This window comes from Sturnira hondurensis, unplaced genomic scaffold, assembly GCF_014824575.4.
Source record: "Sturnira hondurensis isolate 20B ecotype Veracruz unplaced genomic scaffold, ASM1482457v3 Scaffold0010428, whole genome shotgun sequence".
Classification (NCBI taxonomy): domain Eukaryota; kingdom Metazoa; phylum Chordata; class Mammalia; order Chiroptera; family Phyllostomidae; genus Sturnira; species Sturnira hondurensis.
This window is the reverse complement of record NW_028083059.1, coordinates 13,359,925-13,383,205: the sequence shown is the minus strand read 5'-3', so window position 1 is coordinate 13,383,205 and position 23,281 is coordinate 13,359,925. Positions and strand designations below refer to the sequence as shown.

The 23,281-nt window shown below is 35.9% G+C and overlaps 1 protein-coding gene across 3 annotated transcripts in view; it reads left to right on the top strand.

The window, feature by feature from the left end:
• Positions 1–23,281, top strand: part of ZNF654 (zinc finger protein 654) — an 80,711-nt gene that overhangs the window by 22,079 nt on the left and 35,351 nt on the right. For 2 of the 3 annotated variants that reach the window (XM_037059005.1, XM_037059004.1), the window contains exon 2: positions 7,172–7,317. In XM_037059005.1, the coding sequence (XP_036914900.1) occupies positions 7,172–7,317 (146 nt within the window). Of the gene's footprint in view, positions 1–7,171; positions 7,318–23,281 lie in introns of those variants that run through there. The other variant, XM_037059006.1, reaches the window with a different exon arrangement.

Below are 23,281 nucleotides of genomic sequence, written 5' to 3'. Positions count from 1 at the left end.
CCCTTTCCCTGGATGAAAAAAGTCCTCAAAGGGAAATATTTTGCTGCTGTGGAAGAGGTGAAACAAAAAACAGCAGAAGCACTTAAAGACATCAGAATCAATGAGTTCAAAAACTGGTTTGAGCAGTGGAAAAGATCTCAATAGGTGTATTGCATCAAACGGTCAGTACTTTGAAGGTGACTAAAGTTTAAACATGTAAGAAAAAATACACAGTTTTATTATAAATACCATTTTGGGGGGGGTCTCCCCTCATATGTATAGTAGCTACATTACAAATTAATAACAGTTATACTGAACGGAACAGGAAAAAACTTAATGTTTATTAAAATACTTATTTTAAATATTTAGAAAATTAGCAAATTTACCATATTTTGACATGTATAACGTGTACTTTATTGTCCAAATTTTTGAGGGAAAAATAAAGATGTGCATTATACATGGGTAGTACTAAGTATGTATGTAAATGTTTTTAATTCTTTTATTTATGCTTATGCATTAGAAGTATAACTCTAGAAAGCAGTAATGATATCTATATGAGATATAATGCCCTGGAAATGATAATTGGTTTTGTTGAATTTATGATGAACTTGCAATGAAAACAGTTTACGCTAATGATTCAATGAAATGAAACAAAGCCATGTATTGTTATCTACTTGGTAAGACAGGTGATGCCGACTTTATTACCATAGGGTGAATGGCACAACATTCCTCTTTGTACATTTTAGGCTGGAGAAATTATTGAAAAATCCCTTGGAAAATGTCAAAACAGTTTTTATATACTGCAAGCTTTAAACTAAAAGTTATTAGATATGCTAAAAAGCATGGCAACAGTGCTGCCGGGAGACACTTTGGACTTCCTCCCACAGAGAGTGTCTTCAGAATGTGGGGGCAACCGGAAGAAAAGCTTCTTAAGATGCCTGGACAGAAGGCAATTCAAGGGAAATCTCCCAAGTGGCCAGAGGTAGAGTAGGAGGTGCAGACCTGGATTCTGGAGCAGCATCACACTGGGATGTCTGTTTCAACCAAGATGATACAAGAAGGTAAAAAGATTGCACAATAAAAAAACATTGATGATTTCTCATGGACACCTAAGTGGTACTTTAACTTTATGAAGAGAAAAGGTTTGAGCATGAGGACACAAACAAAACTTGCCCCAAACTTCCAGTAGCCTATGAGAATCAAGTTTTGGAATTTCATTCTTATGTTATTAATCTTTCAAAGACACAGCTTTGAGCTCTCTCAAAACACCAATGAGGATGAGGTCCCACTCATATTTGATGTGCCATCCAGTAGAACATCAAAAGAGCAAAGACCGTGGCTGTTAAAGCTAGTCATGATAAAACACATTTCTCTATTATTCTAGCCTGTTGTGCAGATAGGACAAAGCTCCACCTATGACCATCTTTAAAAGAAAAACATTTCCGAAAGAAAAGATTCCAAGTGGAATTACTGTCCACATGAATGGAAAAGGATAGATGAATGAAAGAGGCATGAAAATCTGGTTTAACAAAGTCTGGTCACGAAGGCCTGGAGAATTACTTAAAAATCTAACTTTGCTTATTTTTGATCACTTCAAGGCCCATGTTACACAAAGTGCAAAAGCAATTGCAGCACACTTGGAAACTCACTTGCTGTGATATCTAGTGGGCCAGTCAGCCAACTGCAACCTCTTGATGTGCCAGTATGCAAGCCATTTAAGGCCCTGATGAACAAAGAGTGGATGCAGTCAGCTGGTAATGACTTAACACCTACAGGCAGGATCAAGAAAGAATCCATCACTAAGGTTTGTGACTGGATCCAAAGATTGTGGAACGATGTTAAGAAAGAAGTGGTTATGAGATAGTTTAAAAAATGCTGCATTAATAATGCTGTAGATGGAACTGAGGATGATGCAGCTTACTGGGATGAGGAAAGTGACTCTTCAGAAGACAACAGTAAGGTAGAAATTGAAGATGATACTTCTGATATTGACAGTGACGAAGAGTTCTTGGCCTTCTATGATGTGTTCATATTGTAAATTTGTTATAGGTACATAAAATTTCTTGTACCATAATTTGTTCAGAAATAAAAGCTAAAATTCATTTATAATACAGAAAACAAGTATCTAAATATAACTAAATAAAAAATTGAATTAAAAAATTAAAATGAAAGATTTTTTTCCTCAAAGTTTTGGTCAGAAACATGGGTGCACATTATACACAGGGGCACAACATACATGGCAAAATATGGTACTCAGTGCATAGATTATATTAATCTTTTTTCAGCAGATTTATATAGGAATTATTGTAGACATTTTTTAAAATCTCTTATAATGAAAGATAATAGTAATGTGTCTCCTGGTTTGTTATTTAGATCTGGAAAGTGGATGTATTTGCTGTACATAAAAAAGCAATGAAATTAACAGTGAACAGCCTACTAACACCTGGGGATGGTGAGGTGTCTGAAACTTTGAAAGTTGATGAGAACGGGAGACTCAGGGATGAAAATTACAGAGTTGTGAAGAGCCATCTAATAGAAATAAAGTCATGTTTGATAGTATGTCGATGATCTAGTCTAATATTACCTGGATTTAAAAATTAAGAGGATTGTATTTGCTTAGTGATTAATATATGTTTGGTAATCTTTGTTATATTAGAAAAGGTAAGAAACAACCATATTTTAGTTAACCAGTTTATATGATATTTTGCGGGATTCTTAAACTGCTACATTTGTATTGTTTTCATACATTTGTAGGTTGCCATAAGAAAACAACACAGATTTGGTAGCTTGAACAACAGTATTTTCTCACAGCTCTGGTGGCTGGAAGTTTGAGATCAGGATGCCAGTCGGGTTCTAGTGAAGACTCTTCCTTGCTTATAGATAAGCCAACTTCTCTGTAGGTCTTACCATGGCCGTTCCTCTTTGCAAACATGTGGAGAGATGAAGAGAGATCCCTTTTCTGCTTCTTATAAGGCCCACATTTCTTTCTGATTAGGACCCCTTTCTTATAACATCATTTAACATTAACTATTTTCTAAAAGCCCTTATCCCTAAATATAGTTACATTGGGGATTAAGACTTCAACACATGAATTTTAGGGAGACACATTGCTGTCCATACTAATTTGGATCATGTACGTTAATATTCCTAAATAATGAATGTGATTTTAACAGTAAGTTTACATTAAGTGTGTGTTTTGACAGTTTTGACAGACTGAATCTGTGTTTATTCTCAAAATAATTTGCCATGTAAATTAAGATATAACAGTATTTATTGTATTCCTTATAGAGCAGGGTATATGCTTCTATAAATGAGAGTGCTGAGAAAGTGCTGTAGGATCATTGAAATCTTCCAGCATCTTTCTTTGGCAATAGCTCTGCTCTTCTCTTCAACTCCCCTTATGTCGTGGCATACGTTTGGCTTTGGCTGTAACTTCTTTTAGCAGTAGTCATACAGTTTCTGTAATTGATTGTAAATTGCATTGCAGTAACATTTGTTATGTCCTACAAAATGGTGCAGGGAGGTTTCTACCAGTCCCTAATGGACTGCTGCTCTTTTTTTAAAAATACATTTTATTGATTATGCTATTACAGTTGTCCCATTTTTCCACCTTTATTCCCCTCCACCCTGCATGCCCCCCTCCCTCCTACATTTTCCCACTTTAGTTCATGTCCATGGGTTGTACATATAAGTTCTTTGGCTTCTACATTTCCTATACTATTCTTAACCTCCCCCTGTTTATTTTCTACCTACAATATATACTACTTATTCTCTGTATCTTTTCCCCCCTCTCTCCCCCCTCCTAGTCTCCTGCTGATAACCCTCCATGTGATCTCCATTTCTGTGATTCTGTTCCTATTCTAGTTGTTTGCCTAGGTTTTTTTTTTTTTTAGGTTCTGTTGTTAATAGCTATGAGTTTGTTGTCATTTTAATGTTCATATTTTTAATCTTCTTTTTCTTAGATAAGTCCCTTTAACTTTTCATATAATATGGGCTTGGTTGATAATGAACTCCTTTAACTTGACCTTATCTGGGAAGCACTTTATCTGCCCTTCCATTCTGAATGATAGTTTTGCTGGATAGAGTCATCTTGGATATATAGGTCCTTGCCTTTCATGACTTTGAATACTTATTTTCATCCCCTTCATGCCTGCAAGGTTTATTTTGAGAAATCAGCTGATAGTCTAATGGGAACTCCTTTGTAAGCAGTTCTCTCCTTTTCTCTTGTTGTTTTTAAGATTCTCTCCTTATCTTTAATCTTGACCAATGTAATGATGATGTGCCTTCTTGATCCTTTGTTTCTTAGACCATTTTCTTGGAGAATTTAGAACTATAATAATAGTCGATTTTAAAGGTCCAGGTAAGTACTGTTCTTTGCAGCAGTTTTAGCATTCTGAACATTATGTTAAGACTGCTACTTATTAGAATACAAAAGAAAAAGAAATATGGAAGATGTGTTGCACTGTGGTCAGCTAGAACACATTCAGATTATTATTCACATTATTAGCTCTCATCAGCCGAACATTTATAATAGCTCATATAACACAGGAGAAAAAATTCAAAGCAAAAATAATATGCAATGTAATATGTATTGTATTACATATGTTGAGGGGAAAATGTAAAGGAGAAATGGTGTTACAGTATTATATTAATAGCAGTATCAGCCATGACATTAAACAGTGGCAGAGAATATGTAAATTTCACCCTATTTTGTTCATGTTTCTTCAAGCATATTGTGGCAAACACTGGAAGTGTTGCTTACAAGGACTATTATTGTGTTAGATTTAGGATCAGGTAGATCAGACAGGGTATTACTAGCTGAATGTTGGTAAATGAAAGAAGCTGTAATGACAATTTAAGCTGGAAAATGCAGAAAGCTTCTCTTCTAAGGAGATAAACCCAGCCCATAAATAGAAAGTGAAAAAAGTTGTAAGTAGATAAGGATTAGGGCAAACTATTTGATACTGGGGGCAGGAAAAATGTGAGACTGGCAGGTGCCTATCTTTTATGTGGTACAAATACTGTATTGTTGTGGCCAAAGAGAGGCAGTAAAGCTGGTCAAACCCTTCAGCAAAGAGAAAATTTAAAGCCAGAGAATCACTGTTTATCTAACATTCTTTTTTGGCCTGTGGTGCTTTAGAAACATCTGCTCTCCTTGGGGTCATAGTTAGTAGTAGTTTTTACTTTCCAGCTAGTAAGGACTACAAAATCTGGAAGTGATACATGTTCACAGAGATAATAACTTCTAGCTTTCTTTTTTATCCAACATGGTCCTGGAAACATTGGAGACATATGCTAGCTACCTGGCATTGCAATTTGGCATTGTCAAAGAACTGTGAAGGGTCTGAGAGTTTATCCAAGCCTGCCATAGTTTCATAGATGTTGTTAGAAGACATGAAACTCCTGGGTGAGAGATAAAGGACTTTATTTCTCATAGCACAACAAGCAGCATTAGGTTCATGTTTATGGTGGTTCTCCTGGTCCCTCAAGTCTCACAAAGGTGTTGCACATGGCTCAGGTGGATCCGGTACTCAAAGTAGGTTTTTGTCACAGCTGAGAAACCCCAAGCTTAGGGAACCCTAATTTTTTTATTGTAGTCTGAAGGCATATCTGCCTGACCTTTGCTCCATAGGGAAATAACATCATGATTATACTAGACAGTAAACAGGCTCACTGGTCTGGAGGGAGATACCATCTCTATTTTTCAAGGTCATTTTCTATAAATATATATGAAAAAGATACAGGCTGTCAGAGCCTCTTTTTGAAAATTATACGAATACAAGACACCCATGGAAAATTGTCTCCCAACAGGAAGTGGTTAGTATGAAAAGTCATTGAGGTCTGAGTGTTCTTGTTCTTGGCTTTTTTATTCTATACTAGTTTTTTGAGCTTTTAAGTCACAGTTGGAAAACTTTCTGTAAAGGGGCAGATAATTAAATGTTTTCGGCTTTGTGAGCCATATAATTTTTGTCACAACTATTCAACTTGGCTTGTTATGTCAGGAAGGCAGCCATAGGTAAAACATAAATGAGTGAACCTAGATGTGTTTCAGTAAGTCTTCACAGATACTAACTTTGAATTTCTCATGATTTTCACACATCAAAAAATATATATATATACATATTTTTAAAGATTTTATTTATTTATTTTTAGAGGGGAAGGGAAGGAGAGAAGGAGAGAAATATCTATGTATGGTTGCCTCTTGTGCGTTCCCTGCTGGGAACTGGCCTGCAACCCAGGTGTGTGCCCTGATGTGGAATCGAACTGCAATCCTTTGATTGAGCCTGCACTCAATCCACTGAGCTACACCAGCCAGGGCCAAAAAATATTTTTTAACCATTGAAAAATATAAAATCCATTCTTAGCTTGTGGGTTTTACAAAAATAGGTTGTAGGCCAAATTTGGCTTATATGTCATAGTTTGCCAACTATGATACCTTCTAGTTTTATATGATAAACTTTTAAAATAATACATTGTTTAATACACCAGTCTTGCATTTGAATTAACGTTTTTATATAGATGTACAGATATATATGATAAATATTTTATAGTAATCAATAGTTCTAAAATATGTTCTCATAAATTATCCGTTTAACTTCAGAGTAGGCATGCAAGATAAGCATTAGTATCTCCATTTTATGGTGAGAAAAGTATGCATAGAGAAAGTAGGAGACCTACCCAATGACAGAGATAAGACTGATTATATTCTGGACTTTTTCTCCATATGTTATAGTTTCACCTTTAATAATCAGCACATCATGTCACTATATCTTTAATATCCGTTTCTTGCCAGAAAGCTTACAGTTCAGTTTTACAAATAAAAATAATAATGCATACTCATTTCTACTTTCTATATTACTATATCCTAATGTCTAGTTATTTTAATATTAAAACACAATTTGATGAAAGCTAAATATAGGAGGTGAAGAGTATGTGTTACAAAGTTTGTTAAAGACTTGGCAGCTGAACAGTACAGTCATTCATATAATATAGTTCTTTTTAACATTTTCAAAGATAATCATTATTTTTAGATGTACACCGTGAAAATTATACAATAAGGACCTCACCCATATCATTTGTATTTGTGCTTAACTAATACTTTAATTTATCTAGCAAGTTTTATTCAAATTTTTAAAGTGGAGATGTTGAGAATATTTTCTATAATGCACTCTTTGGATTGCTTCCCTATCAGGTGGTTGAAGATTATGCTGGAAGATGGCAGGTCCCTTTGCCACAGCTTCAAGTTCTTCAGACTGCCCTTTGCTGTTTTACATCAGCCAGTGCATCATTCCCGGATGAATGTGAGCACGTACAGTATGTTTTGAGTAGTCTTGCTTTGTAAGTACTCTTTAAAAATATTATAAAAATATTTAGCATGATGTAATTGAAATTTTTTTATTATTTTCTTTGGGGAAGGCACCTTTCATAAAGTATTCTCGAAAAGAAATGAACATTTCTTCATTTAAGTATTTATGTTTAATTTTGAACATTTAGTCACAATTTTACTTTTAGTGTCAAAGTTAAAGGGAATTATACATTCTCAGGGTCACTACCTGCACCTCCCTTTCCTTTTTAATTCTTTGGATTGTTTTGGCAAGCTGTAATGGTAAGTCTCAGAATATAGCAACGAAGGCCACCATGATTAGCAGAGGAACCTTAAAAGAAAACTCTTGGTTTTTAAAAAACACTTGTAGAAGACTTTGAGTTAAAGATCACAGAGTAAGGACTTCTGACTAAGTTCGAGGCATAGGTAAACATGCTTCGCCTCCTTGAACAACTACAGTAAATTACAACTAGATATCAACAAAATTAATACCCAGAGCCGTCAGAAAATCAAGCTGTATGGAAGTTGGACAACCAAGGATTTAAAGAAATCATATTCATCCAGAGGGGTAGAAGGGGTGAAGATGTAGAGATGAGTGGAGAAGGTGTGATATGTGACCCAGTGTGATATGTAGAGGTGGGGGAATGGGCAGTCTGTCAAATTTTCTCGTTTGGTAAATAAAAACTAGGAGGGCTATCTCGAGAGTGAAGGATCTCACACCCAAGCCAGACCACACAGCCCAGGGTTCCAGAGCCAGGATGATAAATCCCCATAATTTCTGGCTGTAAAAACTAGTGAGGATTGGGGTGGCAGACGAAACTGCCTGATTTTTAGGATACTCTGAAAGGATCTGCACAGAGTTAGAACTTATACATATCCACTACCTCTGGGATTCAGCACCAGGGTATCAGCTGGAAGGGCACCAATAGCAAACAGGGAGTAAGTGAAGTAACTGGAAACTGGGTGTGTGCTGGGCAAACCTCTGGAAGCCATGTGACAACATTGTCCATCCCCTGAGTCCTCCCCCCACAGCAACAAAGTGGTGAACTGGGTTGCCCTACCCTAGCAATTACCTAAGGCTTAGCCCCAAACATCTTACGGGTGCCCTTTCTATAGTATGCCATGATACTAAGACACGGAGTCAAAGCACCTCTACCTAATACACAAGGATAATGTGAAATTGAAGAGAGAAAGAAATATGGCCCAAAAGAAAGAACAGAACAAAACTCTAGGAAAAGAACTAAATGAAATGGAGATAACCAACCTAACAGATGCAGAGTTCAAAACACTGGTTATCAGGATGCTCAAAGAACTCATTGAGTTAAGGCAACAGCATGAAAAAGACACGGGCAGAAATGAAGGTTAAACTAATGAAATAAAAAAACTTATACAAGGAACCAACAGTGGAGGGGATGATGCCCAGATTCAAATGAACTATTTGGAACATAAGTAATAAAAAAGCATTCAAACAGAACATCAAGAAGAAAAAAGAATTAAAACAAGAATAGGATAAGGAGCCTCTGGGACATCTTCAAATATACCAATGTCTGAATCATAGGGATGCCAGAAGGAGAAGAGGAAGAGCAGGAAAATGAAAATCTATTTGGAAAAATATTGAAAGAAAACTTCCCTAATTTGGAAATAGACATGCAAGTCCAGGAAGCACAGAGTCCCAATCAAGTTGGACCCAAAGACGACCACTCCAAGACACGTCATAATTAATATGCCAAAGGTTAAAGATAAAGAATCTTAAAAGCAGCAAGAGAAAAGGAAAGCGTTATCTTCAGGAGAGTTCCCATAAGACTGTCAGCTGATTTCTCAAATGAAACTTTGCAAGCTAGAAGGGACTGGCAAGAATTATTCAAAGTGATGAAAAGCAAGGGCCTACAACCTAGATTACTCCATCCAGCAAAGCTATCATTAGAACTGAAGGGCAGATAAAGTGCTTCCCAGACAAGGTAAAGCTAAAAGAGTTCATCATCACCAAGTCATTATATGAAGTGTTATAGAGACTTAATTTAAGTAAAAGAAGATGACCAAAACTATGAACATTAAAATGACAACAAACTCAAAACTATCAAGAACTGAATCTAAAAAAAAAAACCTAAGAAAATAAGCAAAACAAACAATCATTGATATGGAGATCACATGGAGGGTTATCAGCTGGGAGGGGTATGGGGGAGAATGGGGAAAAAGGTACAGGGATTAAGAAGCATAACAGGTAGGTACAAATTAGGGGGATGTTAAGAATAGTATAGGATATGGAGAAGCCAAATATTTATATGCATGACCTATGGATGTGAACTAAGGTGGGGATTGCTGGAGGGAATGGGGCTATTGTTCAGAGGAGGCAAAGGGGGAAATATTGGGACAACTGTAATAACATAATCCATAAAATATATTTTTTAAAAAGTAAAGGTCACAGATTTACGTTTATCCTTTTTACCTTCCTAGTGTAGTACCCTACACTATAAAATTATAGTGAAGAATTAAAAGATAGCAGTACAGTGAAAAGAAAAGTTATCAGTGAATAAAAGACTTCAACAATTTTCTGAGTGACAGAAAATAGGTTGCATTCAAACAGGGCAGAGCAAGTAACAAATTGATTTTTGTGTGTGTGGTTTTTGTGCCTCAAATTGCATTTACATCACAATGGTGGGTTTTGATATTATCAACATTACAAAATAGAAAATATGAGTATGTCTCATAGGATAAGCATTATTTTATGAAATGCTTACTGTTTTATTTATTTTTATATCCAGTCATATGCCAAATAATGACTTTTGGCCAATGATAGACTGCATGTACAATGGTGGTCCCATAGATTATAATGGAGCTGAAAAATCCCTGTTGCCTTGTGACATAGCCATCATAATTTCTTAGTGTAAAAGTTTCATAATTCACCAAGGCTGTGATTGAGCTGGCAAATAACTTTAACCAGGGTGTGGATGAGAATGATAATGAGGAATTCTAAGAGGTGATTCCTGAAGAAGTGAATAATGTGGATTTGCTGGAACTGGAACAGGAATGTATAGGTAGAGAAAAGGAAACTGCAAAAGAAAAAGAAGAAAATTGATAGTTCAGGGTTAGCAAAAGCTTTTCAAGACCTTATGAGGCTCCTTAAAACATTTAAAACCTGAACTCCAACACTGAAAGGTTTTCATTAATAGAAAGGAATGTTCATGGTGCATTATTTGCATACAAGACAGTCTATGAGGAGAAAAAGAAACATACCAAACAAACTACCATGGACATATTTCATCTCTCATCCAATTACTAACCAGGCCCGATCCTGCTTAGCTTCTGAGATTAGACAAGATTGGGTGCATTTAGGGTTGTATGGCTGTAGACCCATGGATATATTTCAGAAAGCAGTAAGATGTCAAGAAGAGACACACAGGTCCTTCGTGATGTATTCCAGGAGAAGACATTGTTATCACAAGAGAATAAAGCTCCATGTGTGTTATTGGCCCTGAAAACCTTCCAGTGGGATAAGATGTAGCAGTGAAAGACAAGGGTGTTGATGACCTGACCTTGTTTAGGCCTAGGGTAAATGTTTGTGTGTTAGTTTTAAACAAAAAATGTATAAATAGTAAAAAATAAAATTAAACAAAAAAAATCTTGTGGAATAAGAATATAAAGAAACATTTTTTTGTACATGTTTTTAAGTGAAATATATTTATAAGAGTTAAAAACTAAGTAAGTTTATAAAGTAAAGATGTTATATTAAACTCAGGTTATTAAGAAGAACATTTTTTAAAAATTTAGAGTAGCCTAAGTGTACAGTGTTTATAAAAAATCTACAATAATGTACACTAATGTCTTAGGACTTCAAGTTCACTCACTACTCACCCACACACCCACACAACTTCCAGTCCTAGAAGTTTTATTCATATTAAGTATTCTGTGCATCTTTTCCATTTTTTTATCCTCTTTGCTGGCCCTTTTCTGTTTTAGATATGTTTAAATACACAAATAGTTACAATTGCTTGCAGTATTCACTACAGTAACATGCTGTACAGGCTTGTAGTACAGAAGTAGAAACAGCTGGCTATATCTTATAACCTAGGTGTGCAGTGCGCTATACCATCTAGGTTTGTGTAAGTGCACTCTATGATGTCCACACAATGTCAAAATCACGTGTTGACACAGTTCTCAGAACGCATTCCTGTTGTTAAGCAACCGTTAAGCAACTAATGACTTCTTTGTAAAACATTTCTTAAAAACTGCTGATAGCAATAAGAATAAAATGACCTTCTACCTTATTAGAGAGGAGGAAGTCATCTTTCACCCCTACCCCCAGAAACCTAGAGAGGTATAGAATTTGAACATGCAAGGCATGAAATAGAGAGTAGGAATGAGATATTTTGGAAGTATGCAGATTAAAGCATTAACAGCACTTTTTCCATACAGACCAATCACCAGGTCTTAGGGCTAAGAGGAGGGTGGAACATGGTATTGCTATTCTTTTTAAAAAATTTCTGGCTATTCTATCTTTGAGACAGTTAGCTGGTAATTATCCTAAAGAAAAACTCACCAGTCACCAAACCTGCAACCCTTTGGTTAGTAGACATGCTTAAGAAACTTGCAATTAATTTGCTTTTGGCTTTATTCTTAAAATTAATGGGTATTCAGGAATTCTCAGACACACATGAGGAATGCTTTAACATGAAAAAATACAGTGAAAACATTAAAAAATTCTGGAAGAAATAGTGTTAATTTTGAAAACAATAAAATTAAAAGAACTAGAATATCTATAATTAGTATTTTCAGAGAGAATTGAGAAAATATATTTAATGTTAAAACATCAACATACCATGCTGAAAGGAATAATGAGATACCAATATGAGTTTGTGGAAATTAGGAAAATATAATTGTTAAAATTTAAAGTTCCATAGGAAGGTTAGAAGGTAAAGTTGAAGAAATAATGCAGAATGTAAATTAAAACCAAAGAGAAAGAATGTGTTTTTTAAAAATGATAATGGTAGCTCCATGTAGGAAATTTGTTATTTAAATAGTTGGAGTTCCAGAAAAGAACTTAGAGGAAATACATTGGAGGAAATTTTCTAAGACATACTCATAATAAAAGAATTTCCTAGAATTGAAAGTCATGAACTTCTAGGCTGAATGAAACCAACAGGTACTCAGCAGGATGAATGTGAAAGATACTCAGCTAAATATATCATATTCTAATTTCAAAATACCAAAAATGAAAAATGGTCCTGAATAGTGTGGCTCATTTGGTTGGGCATCATCCCCCAAAACAAAAAGTTGCTGGTTCTATCCCCATTCAGGGCACATGCCTGGGTGTCTGTTGGGTCCCTGGTTGAGGCATGAACAAGAGCAACCAGTTTGATGTTTCTCTCTCACATCAAGGTTTCTCTCCTTCTCTTTTTCCCTTCCTTCCCCTCTCTCTAAACTAAAAAATAAAATTTAAAAAGAATGAAAAACAGATTTGAACACCTGGAGAGGAAAGACTAGGTCATCTATAAAGGAACAAACATCATATTGGTATCATTCTTCATACAACCAGAAGTAGATGGTAGAAAATAATTAGTATCTTTAAAGATTTGAGGAGAAATTATTTTTTAATGTAGCATTTTATTCTCATTCAAACTGTCAGTTAAGTGTGAAAGCAGAAATAATATTACCTGGCATGTAAGGACCTTGAAGATTGACTTGTCCACATACCGTTTTGGGAAGTTTTTAGAGAATATGCTCTAGATGAGGATGTCATATAAAAAGACCAAATGACAGTGAATCTAGCAAACAGTGGCATTTACTTAAGATAGAGGGAAAAGGAGGGAAAAGATGTTCCAGGATCACTGCCAAATAATAGCTCTTATGGATATGTCACCTCCAAGAGGGAGATTATCCAGTAGAAATTGAGATGTGGGACTAACTCTGAGAATCTGGAGCCATTAAAGGTAGTGAAGAAGTAGACAAGGCAAAGGAATTAAAAAGGGAATAAGACACTCCAGGAAAATTAAGAATGATCTGAATAGGAAAGGACACATAGTCATAGCAAACTGCTTAGATGTGTACTAAATGTTATTTCTCTTTTCTTTCTTATCCACCCAAGGCCTTTTTCATTACTTTTTAGGGAGCTAGAAAGGGAGAGAGGGAGAGAAAGTACCATTGATGTGAGAGAGAACCATCAACTGGTTGCCTCCCTTATATTCTCAGGCAGGGGATCATACATACCTGGGCTAGGGAATCAAACCTGAAACCTAGGTATGTACACTGACTGGACATTAAACCTGTAATCCTTCAGTTACAGGACAACACTCCAACCAGTTGAGTCATACCTTCCAGGATTTTATGTAGTTTTCTTAATGTAAATGATGTTTATTGACTTTAAACTTTAAAAGTACAAAATAATTATTGAATAGAGGGAATTATTAACTTTTCAATATAAGAATATTTAATGGAAGTTGTAAGTTGAAAGTGAAGGACAGGGCACTAGTATCCTTCATTTAATTTTTATTTTACAAAATTGTGTGCCAATAGTACATGAAGCCATAAGTAAATGTGCAAGTAAAGTTATAAAGATATATAATAGATAAAGATAAAGATAATAAATAAATAACTATTGGGAAGGTGGAATTGATTGTGTGAGGAATTACATTCTCCCAGAGCAGGGAGTCAAGAGATAATACTTAAAATTGACAAATCAAGAAAACACCAAAACTTACTCTCAATAGCTATTAAAAATGTTGAAAGTTCTTGATTCTGGGGCATTGGACTAGTGAGAGAGGATTGAAGCCTTTCTATACATGTAGCATTTCCAAATCTTGAAGATGTGTTAATTTCATATATACAAACTATATTTTAGTTTTATTTATATATAATTGAAAAGAATGCATGTACATTATGATTCTTTACAGGATTCCTTGTATATATTTAAAATTGTAGGGGCAACTCAGTGAGATGATGGATATGTTAACCCCTTGATTGTCACTATCTTATGTATATCAAAAATCAGATTATACACTTTAAATAATACAATTTCTGTTGGTCAGCTATATGCCAATAAAGCGGAAAAAATTGTGGAGAGAAGGAGCATTTAGAATATAATGTTACTTAGATTTATAGCAGTGAGACAGTTAATAGAACTATAATGTTTTTATATTTAGTTTATCAAGCCTAAATGAACATGGAAATATTAGGACTTTAAGGTTATAAATGACAAATCTTAGTCAATCTAGTTTAAGCCAAAAAATAAAAAAAGGGAGGGGGGCGGAATTCATTAGATGATTAAACTATGGAAAAGCAAAGTCTAGAACTAGTTTCAATATTTTTTTTATTGTTTATTGTTGCTATTTTTTAAAATATATTTTATTCCTTATGCTATTAGTTGTCCCAATTTATTCCCCTTTGCCTTCCTCCATCCAGTACCCCCTTTCACTCTGGCACTTAGTTCATGCCGATGGGTCATGTGTGTAAATTCCTTGGCTACTCCATTTCCTTTATTAATCTTAACATCCCCCTGTCTATTCTGTAATTACCAATTTGTAATTTTAATCCTTGTACCTTTTCCCCCATTCTCCCCTTCCCCACTTTTAAATGATAACCCTACAAATGATTGCCATATCTATGATTCTGTTTCTGTTTTGTTTGCCTTGTTTACTAGATTTTGTTGTTTATAGTTGTGAATTTATTGCCATTTTAATATTTACAGTTTTTGACTTTCAGGTTTTTTTCCAGTTTTTTTGTGGAGTTTTGTTCTGTTCTTTCATTTGGGCCATATTTCTTTGTCTCCTCAATTTGACAGCTTCCCTATGTTTGTTTCTGTGTATTATTAGGTAGAGCTGCTTTGACTCCTTCTCTTAATAGTGTGGCCTATTGTAGAAAAAGCACTCAGTAAATTTGATGGGGAGGAGCCTAGGTAATCGCCAGGGAGGGAGGGGCAACCTGTGTGAACCAGGTTGATGGAGTCTCAGATATGGTATCACTGCTCTGTGGCTCTGTGTGGGGGATGGCTTAGAAAGGGGACTATGGCTACTGTTTGGCCTCTGGAGTTTTGTCTGGGAGGTAGCTGTCTTCTGGATCTCACATGACACCAGACACTGGTGACCTTCCAGCTGAAGCCCAGAGGAATTGAGTCTGCCTAAGTCCTAAGTCAGTTGCAGTCCCTTTAAGAGAGACTCCGGAGAGTCCTACAGTTTGTTCTGCTGCCTCAGTCCTCACTGGTTTTCACAGCCAGAAGTTATATGGACTTACCTTCCTGGCACTGGAACCCTGGGTAGAGTGGTCTGGTCTGGGGCTGGGATCCTTTGATCTCAAGGTATTCATCCTGATTTTTATCCACTACACATGGATGTGGAACTGCCTGTTCTGCCTCTCTGCCCCTCCTACTTTCCTACCTGTCTGGATGAATGTAACTTCTTTAATTCCTTGGTTGTTGTACTTCCATACAGCTTAATTTTTCTGACAATTCTTGGCGATGGTTGTTTTGTAGTTTAGTTGTAATTTTTGCTGTGGTTATGTGAGGAGGTTAGTTGTGTTTACCTATGCCTCCATCTAGTTTCATGATTTTCTGAATCCAGAGAATGAAATATCATTTGGAACTGTTTTCTCCCTTTCCATCTTTTCCTAGGGGCTTCGTTCTCTCAGGACTGCTGACATTTATGTCATTCAGTTTAGTTATTAACCAAGGCAGAAGAAACCCCCTCCTCACACCTGTAATCCCCAAAATATTTGAGGGACTTGGGCCCAGCAAGGCTAAGTGTGCCTACTTCTTGGACTAATCACTGTTGAGGGGAATGTGGTAAAATGTTTGTTTTAGTCTGATGACAAGCCCGCACTAGGGGAAATGAGGATACTATATTGGCAGCTATCGGCAACCCTATCAAAACCATAGAAATGATGGAGGGATATACACTTCCCTCAAGAAGTTAGTGAGATAGTGGAAAAGAGAGCTAGGTAGAGTACAAGGACTATATTCATATTTTTATTTTGAAAGCTGTCAGAACAGTTGTTATTCTCTAGTGATTTTGGAGGGAAATAAGTGTTAAGAGAAATACGTTGTTTTTAAGCAAGAAGCATTATTCTTGTTACAGTATGTTGGCTTCCCCCCTTTTCTATACAATCTTTGCTAACTTTAGTGACATAATGTGAAAATGCTTTTAAGGCTTCCAAAAATACTTTAAGAAATGTTTGTTATTTGTTGACTTCTGTTTCATTGCTTTTTAGATTTTTGTTAGTATTGCTTATGAAAAGAATATTGCATTATGCAGAAACAAATCTTATATAAGGTGACAGTCCTAGACAAAATAAATTATGTATCTTATTGGTTTGTCAAATAGTAAAATTTCTTATAAAGAAAAGTTTCTGTACTATTTGAATTTACTTTAATAGGAAAGTTAATTGTATTTTTATTACCAGAACAAAAATGTGGACATAGCAATATGGTGGTATTCAAAGAGAAAGTCTAATTCTAGTTTATTTAAATAAGTAAATAAATAAGCCAGAAAATTCTTCCCACAATTATTTCATAATCATTCATTCATTCATCCATTCTGCAAATCTCTGTGCTTGGTTTTAGGAATAAAATGGAAAAGATAGTTTGGTCCTTGTTCTGAAAGATTTTACAGAGCTAAAACATTTAAGAGTCACATTATTAACTAATTATAATCATGAAAGAATTACAGAGTACAATAAGAGTATAAGAGGGGACATTATCTGGACTGGGAAGCTGTGGAAAATTTGCTGGGTGAGCTAACACTGGAGCTGAGCTCTGAAGAAATGAGAGCAATAAATTAGACGAAGGAGCAGGAGAGCTACCCAGGGATGGCAAACAGAATATTCAAAGTACCTGGACAGAATGTCAGGATATTAATAGGTTTCATTATAATTCATGTGTTTGTAGAATTCTTGTTTATGATATATATCATATGTTTTTAATTTTTTAATCACCTGACATACTAAAAATTTATAGGTAAGCAAAAGGGTTAACTTGATATAATACTCTGTATATAAAATATATTTTATACAGGTATAAAATATGTTAAATATGCTACTGTATTCTCTGATAGAAGAAGTAAAATCATCTCTATTTGCATATGACATTATATATAGAAACTCTAAAGACTCCGCCAGAATACCCTTAGAACTAATAAACTAATTCAGTAAAGTTTCAGGATATAAAATCAGTGTATAAAAATTCTTTGCATTTCTATACACTAATGACTCTCAGAAGAATTAAGAAAGCAATCATTTTCATAATTTCATCAAAAAGAATAAAATACCTAGGAATAAATTTCACAAGGGTATGAAAGACCTAAACACTGAAAACTGTAAGACACTGATAAAAAAATTGAAGACACAAATAATTGAAAAGAAAAAAATGTTCATAAATTTGAAGAATTAATACTGTTAGAATGTCCATGCTACCTAAATCAAACCACAGATTCATTGCACTCTCTATCAAAAATCCAATAGCATTTTTCACAGAATTATAACAAATAATTCCTGGGACTTCTGCCAAGATGGAGGCATAGGTGGAAACACTGTGCCTTCTCCCACAACCAAGTTTGAACACAACAAAGGTCTGGAGAACTAGGACACACCCAAAGACCAGAAAACGGAATTATACTGGAGTCCGACAACTACGAACTGTTCAACGGGGATGGTAAGAGAGGCGGAGCCAGCAGCGGAGCTGGGTCGGGCTTGACAGATCCCTCGACCTGGGCTCGCAGGCAGCCCGGAATCAGTCGGGGTGCGGGGCAGACTGACCAAGGTCGCACATTCGCGCACAGTGAGACGGACCACGTAGGCCCCAGGGGGCGAACCCAGTGGTGGAGGGCTGACAGCGGTGGCACACTCTTGTGCAGTGGAACGAAACGTGTGGGCCTGGTGACAGTGGTGGCTGCGGTGCCGGTGGGGGTCTCGGCAGCAGGCGGCAGAGGGAATCCATTGTCCCTCTTTGACCCCGTCCCCACATACAACGTCACAACCCAGCGACTTAGTTGCCCTGCTCTAGTGAACACTTTAGGGCTCCGATCCTGCTATGGAACAAGCACGAACAGCCCAAAAGATGGCGCAAGAAGAACTCAAAGTCCCAGAGCCAATAACTCTAAGCGACCAACAGATTGCCAGCCTCTCAGAAGCCCAATTTAAGACACTGTTTATCAGGATGCTCACAGAATTGGTAGATTACAGTCACAAATTAGAGGAACATATGAAGGCTAAACTAATTGAAATGAAGGGAGATGTCCAGGAAACCAATAGTGATGGAAAGGAAACGGGGACTCAAATCAATGGAATGGACCAGAAGGAAGAATGAAACATCCGACCAGAAAGGAATGAAGAAATGAGAATTCAAAACAATGAGGAGAGGCTTAGGAACCTCCAGGACATCTTTAAACGTTCCAACATCCGGATTATAGGGGTACCAGAAGGGGGAAAGAAACAGCCACGAGTGGAAAACGTATTTGAACAAATAATAAAGGAGAACTTCCCCAGTCTGGCAAAGGAAATAGACTTCCAGGAAATCCAGGAAGCTCAGAGAGTCCCAAAGAAGTTGGACCCAAGAAGGAACACACCAAGGCACATCATAATTACATTAGCCAAGACCAAAATGAAGGAGAGAATCCTAGAAGCAGCAAGGGATAAGGGGACAGTCACCTACAAAGGAGTACCCATCAGACTGTCAGCGGATTTCTCAAAAGAGACCTTACAGGCAAGAAGGGGCTGGAAAGAAGTATTCCAAGTCATGAAATCCAAAGACCTACAGCCAAGATTGCTTTATCCAGCAAAACTTTCATTTAGAATGGAAGGACAGATAAAGTGCTTCTCAGATAAGGTCAAGTTCAAGGAGTTCATCATCACCAAGCCCTTATTATATGAAATGCTAAAGGGACTTATATAAGAAAGAGATGATGAAAAATATGAACAGTGAAAGAACAGCAAACACACAATTATTAACAACCACACCTAAAACAAGCAAACCAAGAGGACAGCTAGATCAGGAGTGGAACCACAGAAATGAAGAACACATGGAGGGTTAGAAACGGGGGTGGGAGGAGGAGAAGGGGGGAGAAGGCATAGAAAATAGCATAGATGGTAGGTAGAAAATAGATAGGGGGGAGGGCGAGAATAGTGGGGGAAATATAGAATCTAAAGAAATTGAGACACGTGGTTATAAACTAAGGGGGGGAGAATAGTGAGGGAGGGAGTGTGCGGGTGGAAGGGAATGAAGGGGGGAATAGAACATTTGTAATGGTATAATCAATAAAATATATTTAAAAAATATATTAATATATTTTTTAAAAATGTATTATATTTTATAATATATTTTTAAATATAATATATATTTAAAAATATATTTTAAATATATTTAAAAATAAACAAATAATTCCTAAAATATGTGTGGAACCACAAAAGATCCTGAATAGCCAAGGTAGTATTGATAAAGAACAAAGCCGGAGGCATCCCTTTTCCTGATTTCAAACTATATTACAAAGCTAACCAAAAGTGTATGATATTGGCCCAGAAATAAACCCATGCATACATGGTCAATTAGAATACAACAAAGGAGCCAAGAATATTCAGTGGGGGATGGAGTTGGAAAAAATGGACAGCCACATTTAAAAGCATGAAACTGAACCACTATTGTACCATACACAGAAATCAACTCAAGATGGATTAAAGACTTGAACATAAAACCTGAAACCATAAAACCCCTAGAAGAAAATAGAGACAGAAAGCTCCTTTGACATCAGTCTTGGGGGCAATTTCTTTCTTTCTTTCTTTCTTTCTTTTTTTTTTTACTTGATACCAAAGGCAAAGGCAACAAAAGCAAAACACTAGTCGGACTACATCAAACTAAAAAAACCTGGACTATAAAGGAAATCATTAGTCAAAAGCAAAACAACAATGAGGTATCACCTCACACCTATTAGAATGTTTTTTTTGCCCCCCAAAATAACAAATAAGAATTGGCAAGCATGTAAAGACAAGGGAACCCCTGTGCACTGTTGGTAGTTGTGTAAAATAGTGTTGTTATTATGAAAACCAGTATGGATGTACCATAAACAATTAAAAAAAGAATTACCACATGTCATCAAGCAGTTCCATACCTGGGTATTTATCCAAAGGAAATGAAAACACTAACTCGAAAAGATACTTGCACCTCTGTGTTCACTGAAGCATTATTTACAATAGGTAAGACATGGAAAGCCTGCCATATATCCAGTGATGGATGAATAGATAAAGAAAATGGACACACACACACATATATAATGGGATATTATCACACACACACACACATATATATATATAATGGGATATTATCACTTATAAAAAATAAGGAAATCTTAATATTTGTGACAACATATGTGGACTTTGAGGGCATCATGCTAAGCGACATAATTCAGAGAGAAAAATGTATATGAAATCTAAACAAAACAAAACTCAGATATTCAGAACAGGTTGATAGTTGCTATAATGAGGGTGGGCCAAATAGGTGAAGGTGGTCAAAAAGTACAGCTTTCCAGTTATAAAATGAATAAGTCATTGGGATTTAATGTACAGCACGGTGACTAGAGCTACAAACATTGTATTGTACATTTGAAAGTTGTTAAAGGGACCCTGGCTGGTGTAGCTCAGTGGATTGAGCTCGGGCCTGCGAACCACATGATTGCGGTTTGATTCCCAGTCAGGGCACATGCCTGGGTTGCAGGCCAGTTCCCAGTGGGGGACTCACTAGAGGCAACCATACATTGATACTTACCTCCTTCTCTCCTTCCCTTCCCCTCTAAAGATAAATAAATAAAATCTTAAAAAAAAAAGACCACCTGAATCCTATCCAGACAAGAATATTTTAGGGGGGAAAAAAAAAGAAAGTTGTTAAAGGGAGTAGATCTTAACAATTCATATCACAAAAAGAAAAAGTTGTGACTGTGTGGTGATAGATATTAACTAGAATGTTGTGAAGATAATTTTTCCAGTATATGGAAATACCAAATCATGTTGTATACCTGAATCTAATATAATGTTACATGTCAATGATAGCTCAATAGAAAAGAAAATCTCACAGTATCAAGGCACCAAGACAAATTGATGTCTTTTTTAGTATTTAATAAAAACAAATATGGGACTTATGTTGGCTATAGCCTATTGGTTATAGTTTTCTTAAGCTATGATGTTCTGAAAAAATTTTCTGTTCTAATTTTGGAACATCAGGAGACCAAAAATAATTTCCTATTGGTGTTATAGGAAATGATCATTGATAAATGTATTTTTGTTTCCGTTTCCATTTCCTTTTTGATTAAGATATATAGATTATTTCAATCAAGATCTAGTTAGGGAAATGTAAGTCGTGCTAGATAATTCAGTGGAGGGAATTTAATTCATAGAACCTCTTTCAAAATTGTTAGAAAATTGAAAGGAGATAAGAAGAGAATGGTGAATCAGACTTATCACTCTAGTAAGTTGCTTTTAGCCCTAGAAGTGGAAGGATAAAGGAGAGAGGAGTTATTGGTAGAGTCTAGAGACTAGAGATGGTGAGGGAGAAGCACTGGTTTGTGTAAAAGGAGACCTCAGAAGAGATATAATAATTATGTCTAAGAGGACCCTTTAACCACAGATCAAGAAATTTCTAGAAAAATAAACAGGATAATTTGTGACACACACAAACACAACCATGTAGATCATCTGCATGCTTAACATTCAAACTCTGAAAATCACTGAGAAAATCTTGAAGGCTTAACATTCAAACTCTGAAAATCACTCAGAAAGTCTTGAGGGCTGCAAGAGTAAAAAGATATTACCTAATTTAGAAGACTAATGATAAATATAGAAGACACCTCAGGAACTATGCAAGCCAGACCATTACAAATTGACATCTTTAAAGTCCTGAAACAAAAAAGTTAAGTCTCAATTTGAGAGGGAGAAACAAGCATGTTTTCAGGGAGGAGAAAGCTGAAAGAATTCATTTCCAGAAGACCTGAAATGCAAAAAAAAAAAAAAAAAAAAAAAGTACCACAAACATGGTGCTAGACAGAAAATCTACCCAGAGAAATGAAGAGAACTGGAAACGGTAAAACCTGAACCATACATATAAAATGAAATAGCCCTAACTTTTAATCACTGAAACAACTGTCTAAAGCTGAGGTTGGTAAACATTTTTTTCAAGGGCCAGATATTTTAGACTTTAGGACCGTAGAGTGTCTGCTGTAACCATACTACTGTTCTTGTAGCACTAAAGCAGCCATGGATAATACTATGTACATCAGTCTATCTCTCCACATCAGAGTCATCATAGAATCTATCAACATTTTCATTTTCATAAATATGAAGAAAAATGGTATTTCATCTTCATAAAGTTTTACTTACTTAATTGATTGAAGTAGAACATCTTTTCATATTTGAAATAAAAATTCCCCTGCATTTCTTTTCTGTGACAGAAGTAGTCTTTTCTCCCAGTTTTCTACTGGGTTTTTGACGTTATAAAGAATTACTTGTATAAGCTTTTTAATTAAGGAAATCAGCAAAGATTCTTTCCCAGTGAATCATTTTGCTTTTGACTGCATTTATGGTTTGTGTCTGTAGACATTTAAAAATTTAGTCAAATTTATAAAAATATCAGTTCAAGAGGTATGAACTGAACATTGCTATGCTATGTTTAGAAGGGTCTTTGTAATTGTGTAATGCTTAGGTCTTTTATCCAGTTTTTAAAATGACACAGTTTCATACTTACGTTTGCATGAAAAATTTCAGTCTTTATTAGTGATTTTGATTAAAGGTAAAAAGTGTTGAGAAAAATACAGCTTTAGCCCTGGCTGGTGTAGCTCAGTGGATTGAGCACGGGCCTGCGAATCAGAGGATCGAGGTTCGATTCCCAGTCAGGGCACATGCCTGGGTTGCAGGCCAGTTCCCGGCAGGGGACACACGATACATTGTGTGTCCTCGGCAGAGGCAACCATACATTGATATTTCTCTCCCTCTCTCCATCCCTTCCCCTCTAAAGATAAA